General features: G+C 37.3%; 1 protein-coding gene across 2 annotated transcripts in view; it reads left to right on the forward strand.

The window, feature by feature from the left end:
- Window positions 1-22,812, forward strand: part of NDC1 (NDC1 transmembrane nucleoporin) — a 66,215-nt gene that overhangs the window by 35,858 nt on the left and 7,545 nt on the right. For both annotated transcript variants that reach the window (XM_058303539.2, XM_058303541.1), the window contains exons 12-16: window positions 1,585-1,830; window positions 1,921-2,036; window positions 9,597-9,647; window positions 11,972-12,035; window positions 12,784-12,884. In XM_058303539.2, the coding sequence (XP_058159522.1) occupies window positions 1,585-1,830; window positions 1,921-2,036; window positions 9,597-9,647; window positions 11,972-12,035; window positions 12,784-12,884 (578 nt within the window). The remainder of the gene's footprint in view (window positions 1-1,584; window positions 1,831-1,920; window positions 2,037-9,596; window positions 9,648-11,971; window positions 12,036-12,783; window positions 12,885-22,812) is intronic.

Genomic DNA, 22,812 nt, shown 5'->3' on the forward strand with positions numbered 1-22,812 from the left:
GTTATCACATTAGTAAGCTAAAACTTGTCTCTTATTTTGAAGAATAATTACAAAATAAAGTCTTAATTTATAATTGATTCTCCAACAGTTTCTAATTTCTATTAAACCTTAAAAAAGTCATGTTATTAAAATGTGGTTCTTAAATATTAAATGTTTATGGCAGTTTTATTAAGAAGATATGATATGGGCTGTGGGTGGGAGGCTGTTCGTCCCTTTGTGGGTGTGGGTTCGTCCTGACTTGTGGGTGTGGGTTCGTCCTGACTTGTGGGTGTGGGACAGGGAAAGGCTGCAGTCTTGCCCTGGGTGACCGTGGCAATGACTCCAGTTCTGGGAGGCAATTTAGCAAATGCAAACTCTATATACATACCAGGTAGGTTTTGAATGAAACCTACCTGGTACTCAGGCAAACACTTAACTAACAAAGAAAATAGTTTTCTTTGATAAAAGCACCATTTGTTTCCCCACCCTGTATAAAAGAAACTTGAAAATCTTATTGGAGGCTCAGGTTTGAAACAGAAAACTCCCCAGTCGGGCTGTCAATAAATCATTCTTCCTTCTCAAAATCATTCCTGAGTCCTGGCCTTTCTATACGCAAATAATTGAACCTCTTTCAACTTCTACAACAGATAGAATTCCAAGTATAATTTATTTTTCTTTGTGTCTTGTGCTGGAATGGCAGGAAAAAATGTTCCTTCATTTTTGTGCAACAGTCTCTTAAACGAAATTGATAAATAATAAGTTTTAAAGAAACTCTATATTGATCCGTTTTTTAGAGTCAAATTTATAGAACTCCTGGTGAATTAGTCTTTCGTGTGACCTTTGTTGACCTGGAAGTATTTTGGGTAAAATGGGATTTTACAAATATACATGTATGTTTGTACAATATAGGCTTGGTATGTTAAGCCAAGAATAGTTACAGTAGGAACATGCAGTAAAGCTGGACAGATTCCAGTGCAGTAATTAAGGTTGTTGCCATTTAAAAATAAAATATAAGTTGATGGTTCATTCAAAAGCAACTCAGAATTAGAGAAACTTACTTTGAACATGAGTATATTCATGGAGGGGGAAAAAAACAAGATAGGCTTACAATAGTCTGACAGAAAAAAAATATATCGAACTCCTTGATTTTTGTCAACTCTTAAATCTGAATATGAGTGGTCATTGAATTGCAGGGGTAAAAATCTGTATCTTGAGAATGTAAACCGATATGGAAACAATCTATAGAAACTTGAGTAAATGCCTTTTTTTTTTTTGAGGTTATGGGCCTGGGGATTGAACCTGGGACCATGTATGTGGGAAGTCAGAGGGCTATACTGGCTCCCCCAAGTTGGTTTTCCCATTTATTTGCTTGCTTGTTTTGTTTTTTCGCTTTTAGGAGGTACCAGGGATCAAACTCCTGGGACTTCATATATGGTTTGTATATAGTAAGCAGGCACTGCTCAACCGCATCTACTCCCCTTGACTAAATGTTATTAAGCAAAAAAAAAAAAAAAAAAAAATTTTAAGATGTAAAAAGTTGAGAACCTCCATGATAACCTGCGTGGATTAGGTTGCCTCTCCAGCACTGGGTCTTTTCTTTTCCAGAAGAAACTACTTTTCAAACACCAAAATTTAGCCAGATGACTCGACCTTCAGTGCCACCATTAGTTAAAACATCTCTGTTTTCTTCAAAATTATCTACACCTGATGTTGCAAATTCCCTTCGGACCTCCTTTGGTTCTGGTGTAGTGAATCGGATGGCTGGAATCTTTGATGTAAACACCTGCTATGGATCACCTCAAAGTCCTCAGCTAAGAAAACGAGGGCCAAAATTATGGACTTCTGCTTCTGGTGAGGACTGTTTATTTTCTAAAATTTGAAATGTCCTAGTTGCAGAGGCTCAGACAGCTAAAGATCTCATCTTATTGGTTTCTTTTATAGATCAGCAAATGACTGAATTTTCTAGTCCTTCTTCATTTACCTCTTTTAGTGCTGAGGTTAAGACTGTGGGACAGCCCAGTGTGATCTATTCATGGATTCAGAGTAAACGTGAACAGGTAGGAAGATATGGTTATAAGAGTTATATTTGTACATAACATTGAGACCGTTAAAGATTTTACATGAATAAGCTATCAGGGAAAATATTTTTTGTTGTTGTTTTTTTAACACTTAACATTTTAAATGGGTTCATATGAAATTGTCAATATTTGACTGGTATTGAACTATGCAAATGGCAAATTTCACACAGCTTAATCTAATACAGTCTTTAGTCTGAATTCTTTCATTTAAGAAATATTTTTGAGTTCTCTATGTTAAGTGGGGTATGATTTAGGAATTGGGGTAATAGCAACAAATAAAACTAAGTCTTTGTACATATAATGTTTCCATTTTAGTGAGGGGAAAGAAAAGCAAGCAAAATATATTAGGCTATATTTCGTTGAATGTAAAAATTAATTATAAGACTTACTGTATGTACTGTTTAAAAAGTTGCCAGTTAATACATGACATGCTGTCAACTGTAAGAGATAATTTTGTGATGTTAAAGTATGAAAAATATATGTCTTAAAAGGGAAGAAATTAGATATTTTTTAAGTGCTTTGAAGAAAAATGAAGCAGATAAGGAAAACAGTACATCGGGGAGGAAATGCCATTTTATGTGGAATTATCAGGGAACATCTCATGGATACGGCAACGTTTGATTATAAGACTTTTGGGGATGGGTGGGCAAGAAACAGCAAAATGCAGGGGCCCTGAGGTGGGAGTGTGCTTGAATGTGTGGTGAACAATGTTGACCCCAGTGTGGCTGGAGCAGAGTGAGTGAGGGGAGGGTGGTAGGTAGGTGATGATGTCAGAGAGGTAGCAGGCACTCCTGAGCACATCAGACCTATTAGCTGTTGTGAAGACTTTGGCTTTTTCTCTGAGTGAAATGGAAAGCCACTGTATGGTTTTGCCCACAAGAGTGGCATAACTTTGGTTTTGAAAGTGCTGCTGTGGCTGTACTCTAGGAAGACTCTAGGAAGGCAGGAATGGAAGCAGAAGGCAAGAGTGAGGCTGCAGGAATAATCCTTTTATTTATTTTTATTTTTATTTATTCTACGCCCCCCTCATTGTTTGTGCTTGCTGTCTGCTCTCTTTGTCCATTTCATTGTGCACTTTCTGTGTCTGCTTAACTTCTCTTTAGGAGGCACTGGGAACCGAACCTGGGACCTCCCATGTGAGAGAGAGGTGCTAAATCTCTTTAGCCATTTCAACTCCCTGCTTTGTTTCATCACTCATTGCCTTTCCTCTTTGTGTCTCCTTGTTGCATCATTTTGTTGCCTCAGTTCACCGTGCCTGTGATGCCAGCTCACTTGTCTTGCTCCTCCTCTCCAGGAGGCACTGAGAACAAAACATTGGATCTCCCTTGTGATAGGTGGGAGTGCAATCACTTGAGCCACATCCACTTCCTGGAATAATCTTTCTTTGACCAGAATGGTGGTAGTAGAGGTTGTGAGAAGTGATCAGGGTCTGGATGTGTGTGTGTGTATGTGTGTGTTTCCATGTTGCTATATAGAAAGTTTGTCTACATGTGTGGTGGGTTTTTTGGTTTTTTTTTTTTTTTTTAATTTTTACTTTGAAATTACTTCAATACTATAGAAAAGTTGCAAAATAATACAGGAACAATACATAGAACTCCAGTATACCCCCTCACCCTCATATCCAGATTTAACAGCTTTTAGCATTTTGCAACATTTATCATAATTCATTCTGTCTTATCTTTCTATCTATCATCTATCTATCTCTATTCTCTAAACACTTAAGAGTAGGTTTTGTACATCTTGCTCCTCTAACTCAACACTTCCAGGTATATTTCCTGAGAACAAGGATACTTGCTATGTAACTACCTTTTGTACATCTATTAAGTTCAAGAAATTTAACATTGGCATAAAGCATGCAGTCCATATTCTGAGTTTTTCAGTTATCTCAATAACATTCTTTCTTTTCCCCCAGTTGGTAATTTTTTTTTTAAATTTATTGAAATATTCATATATAAACAGTAAGTGTATAATAGTTGTGAACTTACAGAACAAACATATATAACATCAAACAAACATATATAACATCTCACCCTACCACCAATAACTTGCATTATTTTTAAACCTTTTTAACTAATGATTAAAGAGCATTGTCAAAATATTACTACTAAACAAAGTATTTTTCCCCTAACCAATCCCTATTATTATTATCTTTATATCATTTATATATGAACATACATAAACAATTACGTGTATAGTAAAAGCTGTGAACTTACAAAGCAAACATGCATTACATCATACAGGGGTCCCATATATCAACCCTCCACCAACACCTTGCATTGTTACGAGACATTTGTTACAAATTATGAAAGAATATTGTCAAAATCTTGCTACTAATCATAATCCTAATCTTACATTTGGTGTGGTTTTTCCCCCAACCCACCCTATTATTATTTTTTAAATATATATTTTTTATGACAGAAGTTGTAAATTTATAAAGCTATCATGCACATGTGCAGAATTCCCAGACAACACCCCTCCATCAACACACCACAATGTGGTGTGTCATTTGCTACAAATAAAATAATATCATCTGATCATTACCATGTCCATAGTGTACATTTGGCTCACATTTTCCATACTGCCTCAGTATCAACACAGTACATCTTTCACATAGATGCAAGAATATCATATTTTTACTACTAACCACAATCTATAGGTCTCTCCAGCTGTATTTTTCCCATGCTTCTCCATATTCCCAACACCCTGCAGTAATATACATTTGTTCTAGCTAACAAAGGACACTCTTGCATCTGTACCATCAACCACATTCTCAACCACTTCTTGGTTTACCGTGCTATCCAGTTCCTAGATTATTCTCAAGCATTCTGTCAATTGGCATTTACATAACTAGACTACCATTTTCAGTCGCATCCCCATTTATAAACTAGCTGTTACTCACTGTGTGTTACCATCCACTCTATACATTTCCACAGTTTTACAGTAAAGCTAATTAAAACTTCTACATACATTAAATGTCAGTAGTCCATTCAGTCCTTCTCTTATCTCCTTTAAGATCCACTACCTACCACCAGGTCTTGAAGATATTTTCCAATAATTTCTTCTAGAAGTTTTATGGTTCTTTTATTTTTAGTTTTTTGATCCATTTTGAATTAATTTTTGGATAAGGTGTGAGATAGGGGTCCTCTTTCCTTCTTTCAGATGTAGATATCCAATTCTTTCAGCACCATTTGTTGAGTGGATTTTTCTGTCTGAGCTGCGTGAGTTTGACAGGCTAATCAAAAATCACTTGATCATACCTGTGAGGATCTATTTCTGAACCATAAATTTGGTTCCATTGGTCTATTGTGTCTGTCTTTAGGCCAGTACCATGCTGTTTTTACCATTAAAGGTAGGTATTATGATTTAAAGTCTGGAGATGAGGGTTCACTTTTCCTTTTTATGATGTTTCTGGCTATTCAGGACTCCTTACCCTTCCAAATAAATTTAGTGATTGTGTTTTCAATTTTTTCTTTAATGCTGGTAGAATTTTTATCAGGATTGCATTAAATGTCTATATCAATTTGAGTAGAATTGACATCTTAATGATATTTAGTTTTCCAGTCCATGATCATGGAATGTTCTTCCAGTTATTTAGGGCTTTTTTGATTTATTTTAACACTGAATTGCAGTTTTCTGAAAACAAGTGCTTTATATCATTGGTTAAGTTTATTCCTGACTATTTGAGTTTTATCTCTCATATTTTATTTTCACCACTCTTTTGACACTTGTAGTTACTTTCATTGATACAATCTTCATTTCTAGACTCTCTTTCAGGACCCTCTCTCCTGTCTTTTCTTTTCAGGCTCTAGCACACCCTTTAGAATTTCCTGAAAATTTGGTCTCTTGCTTAGAAATTCTCTCAGTTTCTGTTTATCTGGGAATATTCTAATTTCGCCCTCATTTTTGAAAGACAGTCTTGCTGGATATAAAATTCTTGGCTGGAAGTTTTTCTCTTGTAGTATCTTAAATATATCAGACCACTGTCTTCTTGCCTCCATGGTTTCTGGTGAGAAATCAGCACTTAATCTTATTGGATAGCCCTTAATATGTTACTTTTCTCTTGCTGCTCTCCGAATTCTCTGTTTGTCTTTGACATTTGACATTCTGATGAGTATGTGTCTTAGATTTAGTCTATTTTTATTTTTTCAGATGGGAGTATGCTGTGTTTATTGGATATCTATGTCCTTCAGTAGGGTTGGGAAATTTTCTACCATTATTTCTTCAAATATCCTTCTGCCCCTTTTCCTTTCTCTTCTCCTTTTGGGACACCCATGACATGTATGTTTGCACGCCTTTTGCTGTCATTTAGTTCCCTGAGACCTTGTTCAATTTTTCCATTCTTCATCTTTTCTTCTGTATGTTCACTTTCAGAGGCCATTTCTTCAAGCTTACCAATCCTTTCTTCTGCCTCCTCAAATCTGCTATTATATGGTTCCAGTATTTTTTTAAAATTTATTTATAGCACCTTTCATTCCCATAAGATCTGCAATTTTTATATGCATGCTTTCAAATTCTTCTTTGTGCTCATCCAATGTCTTCTTACTATCCTTAATCTCTTTAGCCATCTCTTTGAATTTATTAAGGAGATTTGTTTGAACATCTATAATTAGTTGTCTCAACTCCTTTATGTCATCTGGAGGCTTATCTTGTTCCTTTAACTGGGCCATAGCCTCCTATTGGTGTGGATTGTAATTTTTTGTTGGTGTCTTTGCATCTGGCTTACTAGAGTATTTTTTCTGGGTGCAGTTTTTCTCTTTAGTTTAGGGCTTCCTATCCTTTCTTCCTTGCTGGTTGTGCAGTAGGAGCCAAGCATGTAGTTGGTGCTGTAAGCTGTGGAGGCTCAAGCTGCCCTCATGGTGCCAGGGTCCAATGACGCTTCTTCCAACTTTCTCCTTTGCCAGGGATAGGGACAGAGTCACAGCTATGTGGAATAATCCAAGTTGTACAGGCCTAGACTGTAGTTGCCCAGAGAGACTGATGATGCTTCACACCCTTTTCTCCCCTGCCTGGGGCGGGGATGGAGCTGCAGGTGTGGGCAGCCGTCTGTGCAGTGCGGGTCCAAGATGACTGCAGTTGCCCTGGTAGACTTTTGGTTTTCAATATATGCCAGCCAAAGTTACCTGTAATTCCCTGTATAGGCTGGTGCATGGCCCGTCAACCTCCTCCCTGCCAGAGGCGGGGCTGAAACCTAGGCTAGGGCTGCAGGCTGATCTGTGTGAAAGAAACTGGTTCCTGCAGACACTGAGAGTTTCAGTCAGCCCGGCTTCCCCTCATGCTGGGGTCGGAGTCAAAATGGCGGCTACTGACCTCTTTCTGACTTGGCTGGTTCACAACCCAGCTGTTCCCAGGGTTATATCTTAGTCAGCCAAGTCTACCAATCAGTGGCCGAAATCGGCAGCTAACTATCTCCTCTTCCCCTGTTTCTGGGAAATGGAGCTTCCAATTCCAGCCACAGAATAACTCCTGGGGCGGCTCGTGCCTCCGGAGTAGGATAATCACTGGCCTCTGCGGCTTGACCAGTAATTTCCTGGAGAGGCTGGTGCAGGTCCCCGCAGCCTCCTACCTGCTGGAGGTGGCACTGGATGGAAAGAAGCCAGTCCCCACCAGCACTGGGATTTTCAGTCTGCCCTGCTTCCCCTCGTGCCAGTCACGGAGGTAAGATGGCAGATCCCGGCCTCTTTCTTACTTGGACAGGCTCAAACTTTAGTTGTTCTGAGGATTATACTTTAGCTGAATTTACTTATCAGTAACTGAAATTAGTGCCCAACCATCTCTTCCTCCCCCGTTTTGGGGAAGCGGAGCTTTCAATTCCAGCCATAGAACAGCTCCCGAGGCGGCTTGTGCCTCCAGTGGAGGATGGGCACTGGCCTCCGGGGCGTGGAGTGCTCTACTTATGAGTCTTTTCTGCAGATTGGCAGTCTCCTCCTTCCACTCCTTTAAGGATATTGCAGAATGCTCTTCTGGTCTCATGAAGCCCCCAGACAGGTTCTTGAGCTAGCTCCAGAGGCTCTGGGTGTTTGCTAACTGCCCTGTAGCAGGAGCTGACTCTAGGAGCTGCTTACTCTACCACCATCTTGCTGGTTCTCCTGGTCTGGATATATTTTGAAAGTAGACGTAACTGGGTTTGCTGATGGTGTGTGAGAGAAAGTCAACGTTGACGCAAAGGTTTTAAGCATGAGAATCTCGAATAAAATAGCTGCAATTTACTAATTGCTGGAGGAGATTTGATAGAGACATGAAAAGAAAATCAGAAGTTTGATTTTGGACATGTCAATTTTGACATACCTATAGACAACCAAGTGAAAATACTGAGTAATATATCCACATGTATCTGGAGTGTAGCAGAAAGTTCTGGGCTAGAAATGTCCATTTGGAATTTGTCAGAGTATAGATGTTATTTAAAGCCGTGACACTGGATGAAAACTCTTGGGGACTGTAAATAACGGAAGAAAGGAGATCCGAGGATGGGGCCTTCCAGTAATTCATGGCCTGGGAGAGAGGACGATCAGCAAAGGAGACTGAGGTGTGCCTATGGAAGTGAGAGGAGAGCCAAGGAAAGAAAGTTTTTTGAGGAAGAGAGAGTGCCAAATGCTGCTGAGAGTTAGTGTGAGATGTGAACTAAGAACAAATTTGGCATAAGCAATGTGGAGGTCATTGCATCCTTGACAAGAACTATTGAGTAGGGTAGTAGGGACAAAAATGGGATTGTAATGAGTTCAGGAAAGATTGGGAGAGGAATTGGGAGCTGTAAGAAAAGCCAGATCTTTCAAAAGACTAAGAGATGGGATAATAGCTGGGAGATAAAAATCAGGGAAGAAATTTATTTTTTAAGATGGGAGAAATAACATTTCAGTAACGGAATGATTAATAGAATGGGGAAAACTAAAGGCATTTTACTACAGATTTTAGGATCCCATGTGGCTCTGTGCTATAATTACTGCCCTGTCACTTTTTTTTTGCAACTAGGGAAGTTCTGCCTGCCACCTCCCTCTGGCTATTTATATAGCTTTGGGGTAGAAATATGGTAGGAGCAAATTCACTTTAAAGTCAGTTGGTGTGTGTAGTTTTCAGCTTGATACCAAGAATTTTTTTCCCAGTAAATGTCAAATAGTAGAAACCACTTCATGTCTTAAGTTTTGTTTGTTTGTTTGTTTGTTTGGATAGGAAAAATGTGTTTTTGTTGTTGTTTGTATTAAGACATTAAAGGGCAAGACGTGTAGAGAATTGAGAAAGAATATGGTCTTAGACAATACCACCATACCCACTTAGAAGTCCTTTTATTATGGTAGTGTTCTAATTTGGGGGTTAGATTGTGTACATGGGCATGTAATTTAAGTTAGATGCCCCATCTTGGTCATCAGTTTATAGTACAAAAATATTTACTTAAGTAGTTTATTTTAAATGTTATTGTTCTTTCTCTGCAAGATGTAAGGTATTTCACTTTTTTATTTAACTTACTTTCAAGAAGAACTGGAGATATCTAATATGCTTGAATAGATTTGAAGACTGTGTGTTAATTCTTTCTTTTTTCCAACTCAGATAAAGAATTTCTTGTCAAAACGGATGCTGATAATGTATTTTTTCAGTAAGGTAAGAATATATAGTTATAGCATTAGGAATGGGGAAAAGGAAATGAAATAAATGAAATTGTTGATGGGAACTGACTTCTAAATATTTTAAGCGTAATCCTAGGAAGCTTTACAGCTTTGCATAGTGCTTCACTGAAACTCCATTTTAACACTAGCTGCCCTAGACTCTCATCTCACCTTGGTGACTTCCTGAGGCTTGACTCTCTAGGTGACCTCTTGAGTCTCTGCTGCAAGCAGCTTTGTGCCAATAAACAATGTCCTCCTTCGTGTTGTACCTTCACAAAGCAGGCAAATCCATGGCTATTTTCTGATGCTTCATGGCTCATTATTCTGCTAACGTCTTTGTGGCCAATTCGGTGTTAATCAGAGAAATGACTTAGTTAAAGTGCAATTATTAATATTGTAATGGATAAAAAATTGTAATTCAGGCCACAAACTAAATGACCTTCCAGTTTACTTGTTATCTGCTATGGCTAACGCAGGAGAGTAAATCTCAGTTGAAGAGACTAAAGATTCATTCCTCTTTTTACTGGCTACAGCTATTGTGTGTTAATTAATCCCTTAGTGAGTGAAGCTTTTGCCCATATGTAGAGGAAATAATTTTTAGTTGTTTTATTTTTTTAGTGTAGATTCTCTCTTTCCCCAGATATCTCAATATTAGCTAATATATCACTCACTCAATGCTTTCGAGTGAAAGTTTGCATTGACATATATTGTTCATTTTTACCCCTTGGGAATCATACTCTGCGGGGGAAAAGATCTGATAGAAACAATAGTGCTGGGGAAATGTGAGCTATATGTTTAGAAATACAGATATAATTAGCCAAGAATCATTTCCAGTTCTTGAAACTGTTTTTTCATTATGGTAGAAGGGAAGATCTAGCTAGCTAGCAATTATCTGTACCAGAAAAATAATCTCCTTTGGGTTATCCATTGGAGCTTAGGAAAAATCATGACATCTCTATAAAGTGGAAGAAGGATTATCTGAAGTTTTACTTCAGTGCTTTGTTTCAGAAGGATGGAAAGAGAACTCACCCTTGAGTGTCTTATGTATACCATACTCTTTACAATTAAGTTCCCTCTAATTCGAACAGCAGATCTGTGAGATAGATCTTTTTGTCCTCATTTTATAGATGAGTAAACCTGAGGCTCACAGAGGTCAAGTGGCTAGCCTAAGAGCACATAGCTAGTAAGTGGCTGAGCAGATCCTGAACAAGATTTCTTCTTTCCTTAGAAATGAACAGGAGGTGCCAGGGATTGAACCCGGGACCTCATACATGGGAAGGAGGCACTCAACTACTTGAGTTACATCTGCTCCCCTGAACAGCTACTTTTGAGTCTAATTTTGCAAGTAGATCTGCTTGTTATATGATACGGAGTTCTAGCCTCTGCTATTTGATGTTGAGAAATATACTGTTGTAGTCAGTAAGCATCATTGGACATATAAACAAAACCAGCATTTGTTTAAATCGGCCAATTCTTTCTTTTTTTAACAGCTTTATTGAGATATAATTCATATTCTATAAAATTCACCCATTTAAAGTATACAATTCTATGGTTTTTAGTATATTCACAGAATTGTGCAACCATCACCATAGTAAATTTGAGAACATATTCATCACCTCAAGAAGAAACCCCATATCCTTTAGGTTTCATTCTTCCCCATACCGTGTTCTTCCAAACCTCTCCTCTGTAGCTGTCCCCCACCCCAAGCAACCACTGAACTACTTTCTGTCTCTAGATTTCGTTGTTCTAGGCTTTCATATAAGGGAATCTATAGTATGTGGTCTTTTGTGACTGGCTTCTTTCACTTAGCATAATGTGCTCAAGGTTCATCCATGTTGTAGCATGTATCAGTACTTCATTCCTTTTTATGACTAAATAATATTCTGTTGTATGGATATACATAAATGGGCCAGTTCTTGCTCTGTGCTATTCAAACTTGATTAAAAAAGGTTGAGGTGGTTTTTCTTTATAGTAAGGTGAAGAGTAGATAGTTAAAAGGGAGTTTCTTTGTTTTAGGAAAAGACCTTTTGTAGTCATTCTCCTTAGTGATCTCTGTATTAATCATGCTCACAGGATTACTGTTCGAATTAGAGGGAACGTAATTGAAAAGAGTATGGCATACATAAGACACTCAAGGGTGCGCTCTTCCACTTTATAGAGGTGTCATGATTTTTCCAAAGCTCCATGAATTTATTTCAGATTTTAATTCTTGAGAGGCAGCTGAATTTTTTGTTATAGTCTGTATAGTTGATTAAACAAAAATAATAATAGCGTTTTTGCTTAGGAAAACTTACGTAAATGTTTTTGTCTTATTTACAGCATCCAGAAGCCTCCATTCAGGCTGTTTTTTCAGATGCCCAAATGCACATTTGGGCATTAGAAGGTAAGCAATCCCAGTGAACTGTAACTATGATTTTACTTATTAGTTAAATATTGAAATATTAGCCACCAAAGATCAGTTCTGGACTTTGAGCTCAATTTTTGAATTTTCAGATTCTTTTTATATCTTTATACAAATCACTTTTCTTAATATTTAATTTGGGTAGGAATTTTCCTTGTACATAAGCAGTGAAATTGAGCCTGGGATTCTTCCATATCTTTCTGTATTTCAAAAAAAAAGGTAATGAATCAATTCTTTTTAACTGACAACTTATGTTATATATGAAAACTTCATTGTTAAAAACTGTTTTGTTTCATCTTACAAAGACACTGCCTTTTCAATGTTGAAATGATAATTCCTGAGAGGCCTTAACTGACCACCCTATGGAAAGTATCCTTCTCACCAGTCAACTCCCTTACCATGATTCATTTTTCTTCTTAGCACTTACAAGTACCCAAAACAATATTAGCAATACTTAATTTTTTTTTTCTCTACTAGGATGTAAAGCAGAGACCTTGTCTTATTCATGACTAATGCAGTTGAGCACCTTTTTAAGTGTCAATTCACATTTTTTCCCCATTTTTCTATTGTATTGCACATCCTCTTTTATTTGTAGGAGTTATTTATATACTCAGAATATTGTTACTTTGTTAAATAGATGTGTTGCAAATAGATTTGTCCAATTTTGATTTACTTTTAACTTATGTGTGTGTGTTTGTGTGTTTTTCCGTTTTCCCCTTTTCCCCTTGAGGTCTGTCTCACTTAGTAGCAGCATCATTTATAGAAGATAGATTTGGAGTTGTCCAGACTACACTACCAGCTATTCTTAATACTTTGCTGACACTGCAAGAGGTAAGCCATCTGTGGATTGAGTAGGAGTTTTGTGATTTTTTTTTTTAAGATTTATTTTACTTATTTTTTTACCGCCCCCAACCCCCATTGTCTGTGCTTGCTGTCTGCTCTATGTCTGTTCATTGTGTGCTCGTCTTCTTTTTTTAAGGAGGCACCAGGAACCAAACCTAGGACCTCCCATGTGATAGGCAGGCACCCAATTGCCTGAGCCACATCCGCTTCCTAGTTTGTTTCTTATATGTTATTAATACATTTATTGACTAACACATCATGTTGGAAATAAACATAAAGATACCGCTCTTACTCTCAGGAAATTACAGTCTAAAGGAGAGAGTATAGGAAGAGAAAACTTTTAATTTACTTACTACTAGTAATTTTATAGCAACAAATGCAAATGAACTGAACCTGTAATTTATACATCTGGTATTAAACAGATTATTTTGGATATTGGAATTCTGTTCAATGATGTTAGTGTGAATCCTTACACAATTTGTAGCTTCTGAAAGTACCTTGTAGTTAACTTACCATGTAGGTAATGAGTTCACTATTGGCCAGAGGCACAAGATAATAGAGAGCTGAGACCAATGGATGCCCACCACAAGGCTGGGCAGTTAGTTTTAACTAACAGGTCTTTTTAGTTCTAGACTCAAAGAAAGGTAGAAAAATAAAATGTATGCTTCCTGCTTTCCAGTAGGCTTCCATTCCTAACTTCATGTTGGGTTTTACGTCTCCTTATAATATTAATTACATGTCAGATGAGAGATATAAATACTGAGTGTTAGAGGCATTTAAAGAAAGTATTAACCTATCAAAACCAGATATCCTTTGCTTTGGGTTCTCTTTGTTCTTACTGTCCCATAAATGTTATTTAAGACATATATGTCCTCATGGATAGTTTTATTATTTGACTCTTTTCCCTGGTATCTTTCTCTAAAGAAATAATTTCCTAGTATTTCCCCACAGCTCCTAATATTAAGTTTGCCTAACTACACAATAGTATAACCATGATCTGGTGCTATCTTTGGTGCTTATTAACATTATTCTTTACGACTGTGGTTTAAAATAAAACAACATTAACAGTAATGAAAACAACTCCTCACAAAGCTTTAAGTCTACAGAGTGATTTCATATCATTATTTTATTTAATCTTCATAACTATCTTGTGAAGTAAGCAAAATGGAGCTATTTCAGCCCTATTTTACAGAGGAAGAAGGCTCAGAAGTTCAGTGACTTGCCTCAGGTTTTATAAGACTTACAGGTAGAAGAACTGGGACTTGAACCTAGTCTGATTGCAGGATATTAGTAGTATAGTTAGGCCGCAGAAAAAGCTGCAGATCCACATCCCTTATTCTTTTTGAACTTTTCTTCTTTTTTTTTTCTTAAAGATTTATTTCTCTCCCCTTCCACCCCCCACCACCACCCCGATTGTCTGTTCTCTGTGTCTGTTTGCTGCATCTTCTTTGTCTGCTTCTGTTGTTAGCGGCACGGGAATCTGTGTTTCTTTTTTGTTGTTGTTGCATCAGCTGTCCATGTGGGCAGCACCATTCTTAGGCAGGCTGCACTTTCTTTTGCGCTGGGCGGCTCTCCTTACGGGGCGCACTTCTTGTGCATGGGGCTCCCCTACGTGGGGACACCCTTGTGTGGCAGGGCACTCCTTGCGTGTGTCAGCACTGCACATGGGCCAGCTCCACACGGGTCAAGGAGGCCCGGGGTTTGAACTGCGGACCTCCCATGTGGTAGACGGATGCCCTAACCACTGGGCCAAGTCTGCTTCCCTTGAACTTTTCTACCATCTTTTTTTTTCATATAGGGTTCTCTCTTCAGAGAGAGACATCCTGACTTTCAAAATTTCAGACCATAATCAGCAGTATAAGATGCATTTTACATTAGACCCAGAATATACATGTGTTCATGTGTATGTTACTGAAACAAAAGATACTAAGAGCAATACTTAACATTTTACTGTGTGCAATGCATTCTAGTATTTTCTATTCTATTTCATTAAAAAAATAATGCTGGTTGAAACTCACTGAATTGATTTCAGAAAAATCACCCCACCCTAGAGTTATTCTATGCACCAAAATTACTTTGTTTTCTCCTTCCCCAACTTCAAATTTCCTACTTCCTCTTAGCTGTGCCACAATGATTGTAGCTAGGTATTGGAAGGGAAGCAGTCTGTTTATTTGAGTATATAGTCATTTACACCTTTGGGTCAGAAGGTACAAAACAGAGGAGTTGGAGGCTGTTTTTGAGACTTGGGAAGAGGAAAAGGAACAAAGAATAGAGTCAGTGACTTGGTACTTAGCTTCTGAATTTAAAAACCCCTCATTGTGTGAGTTATCCACTCTTCCCTAGGCCATATCACATAACCTTTTGGTCATATAGATTTTATGAACTGCCTCACAGCCTTTCTTTCTCTACCCCATATCCTCCGATTGATGGTAATGAGCAATTCAGTGACCACATGGCTAATCTACCCCCACACCATGGCCTTTGACTTCCTTCATTTCATTTCACTCACTGCTGTCACCTGGACCTTATTATCACCTGGATTATTCTACCTCCAAAGCTTGAAACTGCAGGATTCCACCCTCTGAGCCAGAGTCCTTAACTTTTTTGCATCAAAGATCCCCTTGACAGTGTAGTAAAGCCCATGAACTCTGTCAGAATAATAAATGCATAAAATAAAGTACTTAGGAATAGAAAGGAAATCAACTATATTGAAATATAGTTATCTAAATATTAAATTTATGATGTAGTATTATGTGCCTCTTTATTAATGCATGAAATAGCAAGATCCAGCAGTGGGTCTCATAACTATCATTATTTCAAAGTGGTGTTAAGTGTGATAGCTGCAACAACAGTAATGTGAGAGAGAAATATTGGTGATTTCTGTTGGTACAGACACAGGAACTGCTAATGCTACTGTGATTTGTTGCCTATGTTCGTAATTTAAGGAAATGCTAAATCTTAATTAGAGGTAGTGAAAATAAACATGTTATTTTATCCTAAAGTTAATATCTCCTGAATTTTTAGCCATAGGTCTGTGGACCCCAGTATAAGATCCTGTGTCCAAGAATAGCCCTCTCATACCTTGCTTCTTTTGTATACTTTCTTTGACTTTATCAATATTTTTGTTTTTTTCCCCCATGTTGTCTTTTAACTCACTCTTGGTTACATGTATCTCTTTCCCTATCAAGCTTAGACCTTATCACCTGTCACTTTCAGCCGTTTTCTTACTGATTCCTTTAACTCCCTTGTCCACATGTACCTATATGGCAAAACTCCAAGGGATCAGTCTGTATCCACCATCCATTCATTCTCTTTTGTCCACCCTTCTGCCTTGGCCTTACTTTAGGCCCTTAGCATTCCTGTCCTGGATTATTACAGTGGACCCTTGCCCCACTCTTACGGAGATCCTTCATGTTCTGATTCTAGCCCTTCTGCTATTCTTGCCATGTACCCTCTTCTCTAGTAACCACCATGGACTATTCATTCCTTCCACTCCCCCGCCTCAACTATATCTGATTATCTTAATCTTCTATAACTTTATTCATGATGCTTTTTCCTTTCTTCTTTTCCTAGAGCATATCTTTCTCCTTTTGCCTAACTCTGCTCTGTAACCGGCATCCTAGCACTTCATTATACTGGATCCTAATTGTCCATTTACTTTCATTGTCTCTTCTACTAGTCAGAGTATATGCAGGGGCCTTAACTCATTTCTATATTCCCAACCTTTCAATGTGGTACTTCGCAAATGACAGGCATTCATTAAATGTTTGTTAGATTGGTGCTGGTGGATTGCTCCATGGCTGGCTCAGTGGATAAAGACTTCTGTTCTGGCACCTGAACTGAAGGACAGCCCTGGTACAATGGGTTGATTGTAACATTCCAAACTGCCTTTTTGTGTTGAGAGGCAGAGATGTGATATGATATGACCCATAAAAGCCCTGTATATGTTTTTGATTTTATGTTCTTTGATCTGAAGCGATACTTGTTCATAGTAAAGAGAGTGAGTTCCATGTGTCTCTGTAAATGTAAGGCAAATTTTACAATACAGGCTTCTGGGTCTTACTAAAGAACAATTCTATGTAACTCTTTTGTTTTACTTTTCAGTATCAATCACATCAGACATTTCACTGTGAATCACTGAAGGGAAAATTGAAAGGAAAGGGAAGTCTTTCACTCTTCAAACCATTCACAGGGCGAGGAGTGAAGTGATGGATTTGTTAGAGCATTGGTTCCTACAAGTGGGCCAAGCATCCTGTGGAGGTCATGGTTATTACAAGGGCTTTGTGAATCCACACACATTGCTGTCATCTTTATAATTAATGTGTGTCTAACATATTTGCAGCTATTTTTCAGAAGTTTCTGCATGCTGTTTTGGTTAATTTCAAATTTATTTGAAAGCATTACTAAGTTCATGGTGATTTTTTGTTATTATTTCCTCTGTCAGTGGTTGGAGAACAATTGCTATCCTTTAGAAGTCCACATTTTTTTGTTTTGTCTTTATCAAGGGTCCTTATATGCAAAAGATTGAGGATTTAAATGATAGATATGTTATTTTAAATTTCAGAAAGACTTTTCTTTGAAAAACAATGTCACCTTTATGTAGATCAGTCTCATATGAAAGCTAATACGTTATTTTTTGCTGCATCATCCGTAGGTCACTTTTTTTTTTTAAGATTTATTTATTTATTATTTCTCTCCCCTTCTCCCCGCCCCGCGCCCCACCCCCCGCCCCGGTTGTCTGTTCTCTGTGTCTGTTTGCTGCATCTTCTTTGTCCGCTTCTGTTGCTGTCAGTGGCATGGGAATCTGTGTTTCTTTTTGTTGCGTTATCTTGTGTCAGCTCTCTGTGTGGGCGGCACCATTCCTGGACAGGCTGCACTTTCTTTCAAGCTGGGCAGCTCTCCTTACAGGGCGCACTCCTTGTGGATGGGGCTCCCCTAGGCGGGGGACACCCCTGCGTGGCAGGGCACTCCTTGCGCACATCAGCACTGCGCATGGGCCAGCTGCAGACAGGTCAAGGAGGCCTGGGGTTTGAACCACAGACCTCCCATGTGGTAAACGGATGCCCTAACCACTGGGCCAAGTCTGCCGCCCTCAACTTCTGATCTATGTGGAATATTGACCTTTAAACTGTTCCTTCACAGATCCATTCATTTGGTAAATATTTATTCATCAAGCAGTTACTATATGCTTGGATACAGGGTGGCACAAGACAGTTCTAGTTCCTATCCTTATAGAAGTGCCAAAAATGTACAGAAATGCAGGATGATCAGAGACTATGTAACAGTGTCTTGTCCTGCAGGGGTGTAAAAAGAGATGAATAAAGGCTTCCCTAAGAAAGTGATTATAGGGATTAGAAGGAAGATTAGGGACAGGGAAAGGAGCATTCCTGAGAACCAGATGTACAGGTTTGAAGGCCCATAGACTCTTGACCAATGTTCTTCTACAAGTTGGTCTGTGCTTTGTTTCTCTAGAATCCTATGCTGTTTTATCTGTGTAGTATTCCAAAAGAAATGCTTTTTCTTTACCTTCTGTAATAACTCTTTGAGGTTAGAAGAGGGATTCTTTTGCTTGTTTGAGACTCAGAAAGTCCTAATGGTATGACTTTTTCAAGATCATACCCAGTAACTGGTTGAATCAGAATTGGAAACCAGGGTTTCAGACCCCCAATTCCTTGTTCTTTACCATATAATTATACCCCTGTGATGACTAGACATTTTTTAATCTCCTTCCTTAAAACAAAATGGCAGTACATATGATAGATGGGCTAAATTATGATCTCTCGAGTCATACTTACCTGCCTGAATCTCAACTTCTACTACTTCCTAGCTCTGCGACTTTGGAAAAGACACTTTATTTCATTGACTCTTAGACGCCAGTAATTGGAAGATACACCTTCATTTCAGAAATTATAAAATGTAAACAAAAAAAAAGTGTGTAGGAGAACCAATAAAACATGTTAATCTCTAAGCATCATTTTCTGCCTCTGGATGATGATAATAGTACCTACTTCATAGAATTGTGAAGAATGAGATCATACCTGCAAAGTATTCAGGGTGCCTGGCCCATAATAAGCACTCAGTAAATATTAGCTCTTATTATTTTGTTGTCACTATTATTTCTGTGACGGAATTCTTACGGAAGTAGAGACCTTTCCAGATTAAACATTGCTTAATCTGTACTGTAAGCATTCTAGTAGATGCAATGTCAGCCAGATGTCCAGTTCAAATCCAGGTTCCACTACTTTCTGAGTGACCCAAGAGTAATTTATTTCGCTTCTCTGAGACTCAGCATCTTCATCTATAAAACGGGAATATTACCTTGCAGGGTTATTATGAATGTTAGAGATAATATCTGTAAAGGTTATAGAACAGTGTCTGGCAGATACGAATATGCAGTAAATAGGGGGTACAATTATAAAATATTTAATTATACAAAATGAAGTAAGTTTTCATGTGTGGCTTCTTTAGCAAATTATTTTATTATTTAAATGAGCTCTGTAAGGTAATTAACTCAGTTCCTGCCACACAATAACTGCATATATACTACAGTCATAATTTTAGTCATTTATGTACCACCTGAACTGTTATTTAATTATTCTAAGCCATTCATTTTTAACTTAAAATGAATTTAAATTTATTTAAAAGGGAAGTTTATGTCACTATTGTAAACGGAAATCTAGTTTGATTTGCTATAAATAGAAATCAGGTATATAGTCCCTTATCTCAAACCCTGGGATATATTTCAAAAATTTTGTTTTTTCAAAGTTTAATGTAGCATTCATATCATATATTATATAACATTCTTATTGGTATCTGAGGTAGAATCCCCTTAATCAAATACATGAATATTTTTTCTAGTGTAATATGTGAATATTCATATAGTAAATGGAATAAAGATAATAAATAGCCTTAGTTCAGGTCAGGATTTACTGCCGGATGAATTTAGGTCAGGTCAGGTTTAAAAAGTTTTTTTGTTTTCAGGTCTTTTTAGATTAAAGAATTGAGGAAAAGGCAAATTAGGGTGAGAAAAAGCAATATTCTAGCTAGATATTGTTGTTTACTGAAATCCCTGAACTCATCCTTTGTTATACAGGATTAGAGAGTTGAGGATACTTTCCCTCTTGATTTAACCCTTAAAACACCAGTAGTCTGTTGAACCTAATATATTTATTGCATTTCTTTTTTTGAGCAGTTCTATTTGTAAGGATGATAAGATTTTTATTATTTCTTAACATTACTTCAAAGAACAAAGAGAAAATTACTTTTTTTAAAACGTAATAAAATTCTTTCTCTTGTAAGTATCCATATAGGTCCATTGGATCTTTTTGAGTCTAAGATATAAGATCGTAGCAGTTTTTTAAAATTTAATATATTTTTTTCTTTCATAATGAACAGTTGGTTGGACCTGTTCACGTGTCTTCACCAGCAGCTGGGGCATCTCCACCCTTGGTGTTTCTGGTGTAAATTACTTGAGCTCTCTGTTTTGAAATGAACTTGATAAGTCCTTAACAAAGCGGCTCCTGAAGGGTTGCTCTCACCAGAGAACTGTAAATCTTCGGGCTCTCAGAGATGACAGCAGAAGTTATAACCTTATAGTTGAGAACTTCTTTACTGAGTTTGTCATAAAACTTTATGAACTTGTCATAAAACAAGACTTAGTTATTGAACTTATCCCAAACTTTGCCTTTGGACCACTTCTTTTTGGCCTTGCCCCCAGATTTGTTCACTGGATCTTTGAGTTTCTTGACCAACTTTCTGGCATCTTTCTTCTTGTCATCCTTGGGTGGTACCATAAAGCTCAGAAAGCAGTTACTGGCCACTGCAGCCTTGCTAAGATGTTGGACAGAAAGCAGGATCTTAATGATTTTAATTTTCTAAAATCTTGAATATTTAAATTTTCTAGTAGTTTAAATGAGTTGGAAGATAAATGCTGAGACAGTAGCACTCTAGACCAGCGCTGTCCAATAGAAATATAATGCAGTCCTCATATAGGAATATAATAAATCCACATATGTAACTTTAAATTTTCTAGTAGTCATATTAAAAATAAAAATACTGATATATTTTCTTTAACCCAATACAGCTAAAATATTATTTTATAATCAATATTAAATTATTAATGGTTTTTTTTTTTGGTATTAAATCTTTGAAATCTGGTGTATATGTTTTCGCTTAGGACTTGCCACATTTCAAGTGCTCAGTAGCTGCCTGAGTTAGTGGTTACTATATTGGACAGTGCAGTTACGGAGCATTAGCTGCTAATGATGGTGGTGAAACTTGTCATTTAAGAGAAATTTCAGACTTTGCTTCTTAAAATGATAATATTCCATCCAGATGAATTTTCTCAATTTTAAGAATCAATAAGTGAATAATATTTAAAAATATATATGTGGTTTTTATCAACCAGTAAGTCATTCAGCAGGAAGGACTTTATCCTGCAATATTTTATAAGATCCTGAATCATCTTGTTTTGTTAAAAGGATATCTGACAGTATTCTTTCATGTATTATGATGTTTGTACACCAAAATTTACTTTTATGGTTCCTAAGTAGGTAAGTGCAGAAGGTAGGTAAATACACAAAGTGGATAAGTGTACAAAGGTGATTGGAAGGAAATAGATGATGTCAAAATGAAAAAGTCACTGGGTTGATCATTCAAATTCATATTTATAAACCTAAGTATGAAAATGTTTTATAATTATTGTAATACTCTTTAACAAAATAATTATGAGTTCTCAAAGTTATAAAAAATACTGCATTTTGATGGTGCAGATAAAGAGCCAGAAGTAGTGATAAGATAGAACCCACTAGAAATATATTTTTGGTTTGAAATCTGAATTTTCAAGAAGGAAGTGTTACAGATTTATGCATACCAGCTGATGAGCAGATGTTTGTATTCAAAGGCATTGTCCATTTTGGTGTGTATATCTTCAAAACCTGGCAAATATGGAATAAAAGTTTGAATTTGCTTTGTTTATATTCTTACTTAAATTTCTTATACAGTTGTTTTGCATTATTCTGTTATGCTGTAAATTTTTTTGTAAAATGACTAAAACTATTTTTTTTGGAATCCGTGAGATCCAGATGGTAAATGATGATGATTGTTTTTTCCTGGAATACTTAGGGTTAATCAGAGGGATTGTAAGAAAATTGAAAAGGAAATAACTCTTCCATTATGATTCAGAGTCATTTAATGTTACTTAGATATTTCATTGAATACCATCTCCTATTCTTCCTAAAATTATCTCAAGTTTATCCCAGTCTTGGGAAGCACTCATAAATAATCGTTGAAGTTAGAAGTGACTGGATTTGAACGTACGTTGGCAGACTGGACATGCATCAAATTTTGTTCCTTTCCCAAAACCCCACTAAACTACCTTAAAAAGACTTTTAAAAAAACAGATCCATAAGTAGGAGAGGAGACAATAGTAACAAAGTTTTTAAAGCTGGAAAACCCAGATGATTGGGATAAGTAATTTAGCAATTCCCAGAGACAAATCCGCAGTTGACAGTGTTAAAGAGCCGGGTACTTCTGGGATCAAGGGTGAAGGGACAGGCAACAAATGAAGGAGGTTTGGGTGAGAGCTGTTTGAAAACCAGTTAGAGCCCTAGATCCTCTCAGCAGTTGTACCTTCCCAGCTTCAGTCAGAGTCTGGAGGTTTATCTTCTAGAGAGGGTAGAACACTGTGTCTCCAGACTGGGTTAGTCCAGACAGAATTGTGGGTCCTGTACTCTAAGTATGGGGAATACTGAATGGTGAGATTCCTAGTTCTGATCCCCACCTGATCTAGAACACTGGGGTCCAGACCTTTAAGATAGAATACTGGGACACTTTTCTCTGGGAATGCTGACCAATCCAAGAAGAAAGACCTAAAATGACTGAGTTGGGATTACCACCCCCCCCCCCAAGTCCGTGC

Source organism: Dasypus novemcinctus, chromosome 9 (genome assembly GCF_030445035.2).
Source record: "Dasypus novemcinctus isolate mDasNov1 chromosome 9, mDasNov1.1.hap2, whole genome shotgun sequence".
In the NCBI taxonomy this organism is placed as follows: Eukaryota; Metazoa; Chordata; class Mammalia; order Cingulata; family Dasypodidae; genus Dasypus; species Dasypus novemcinctus.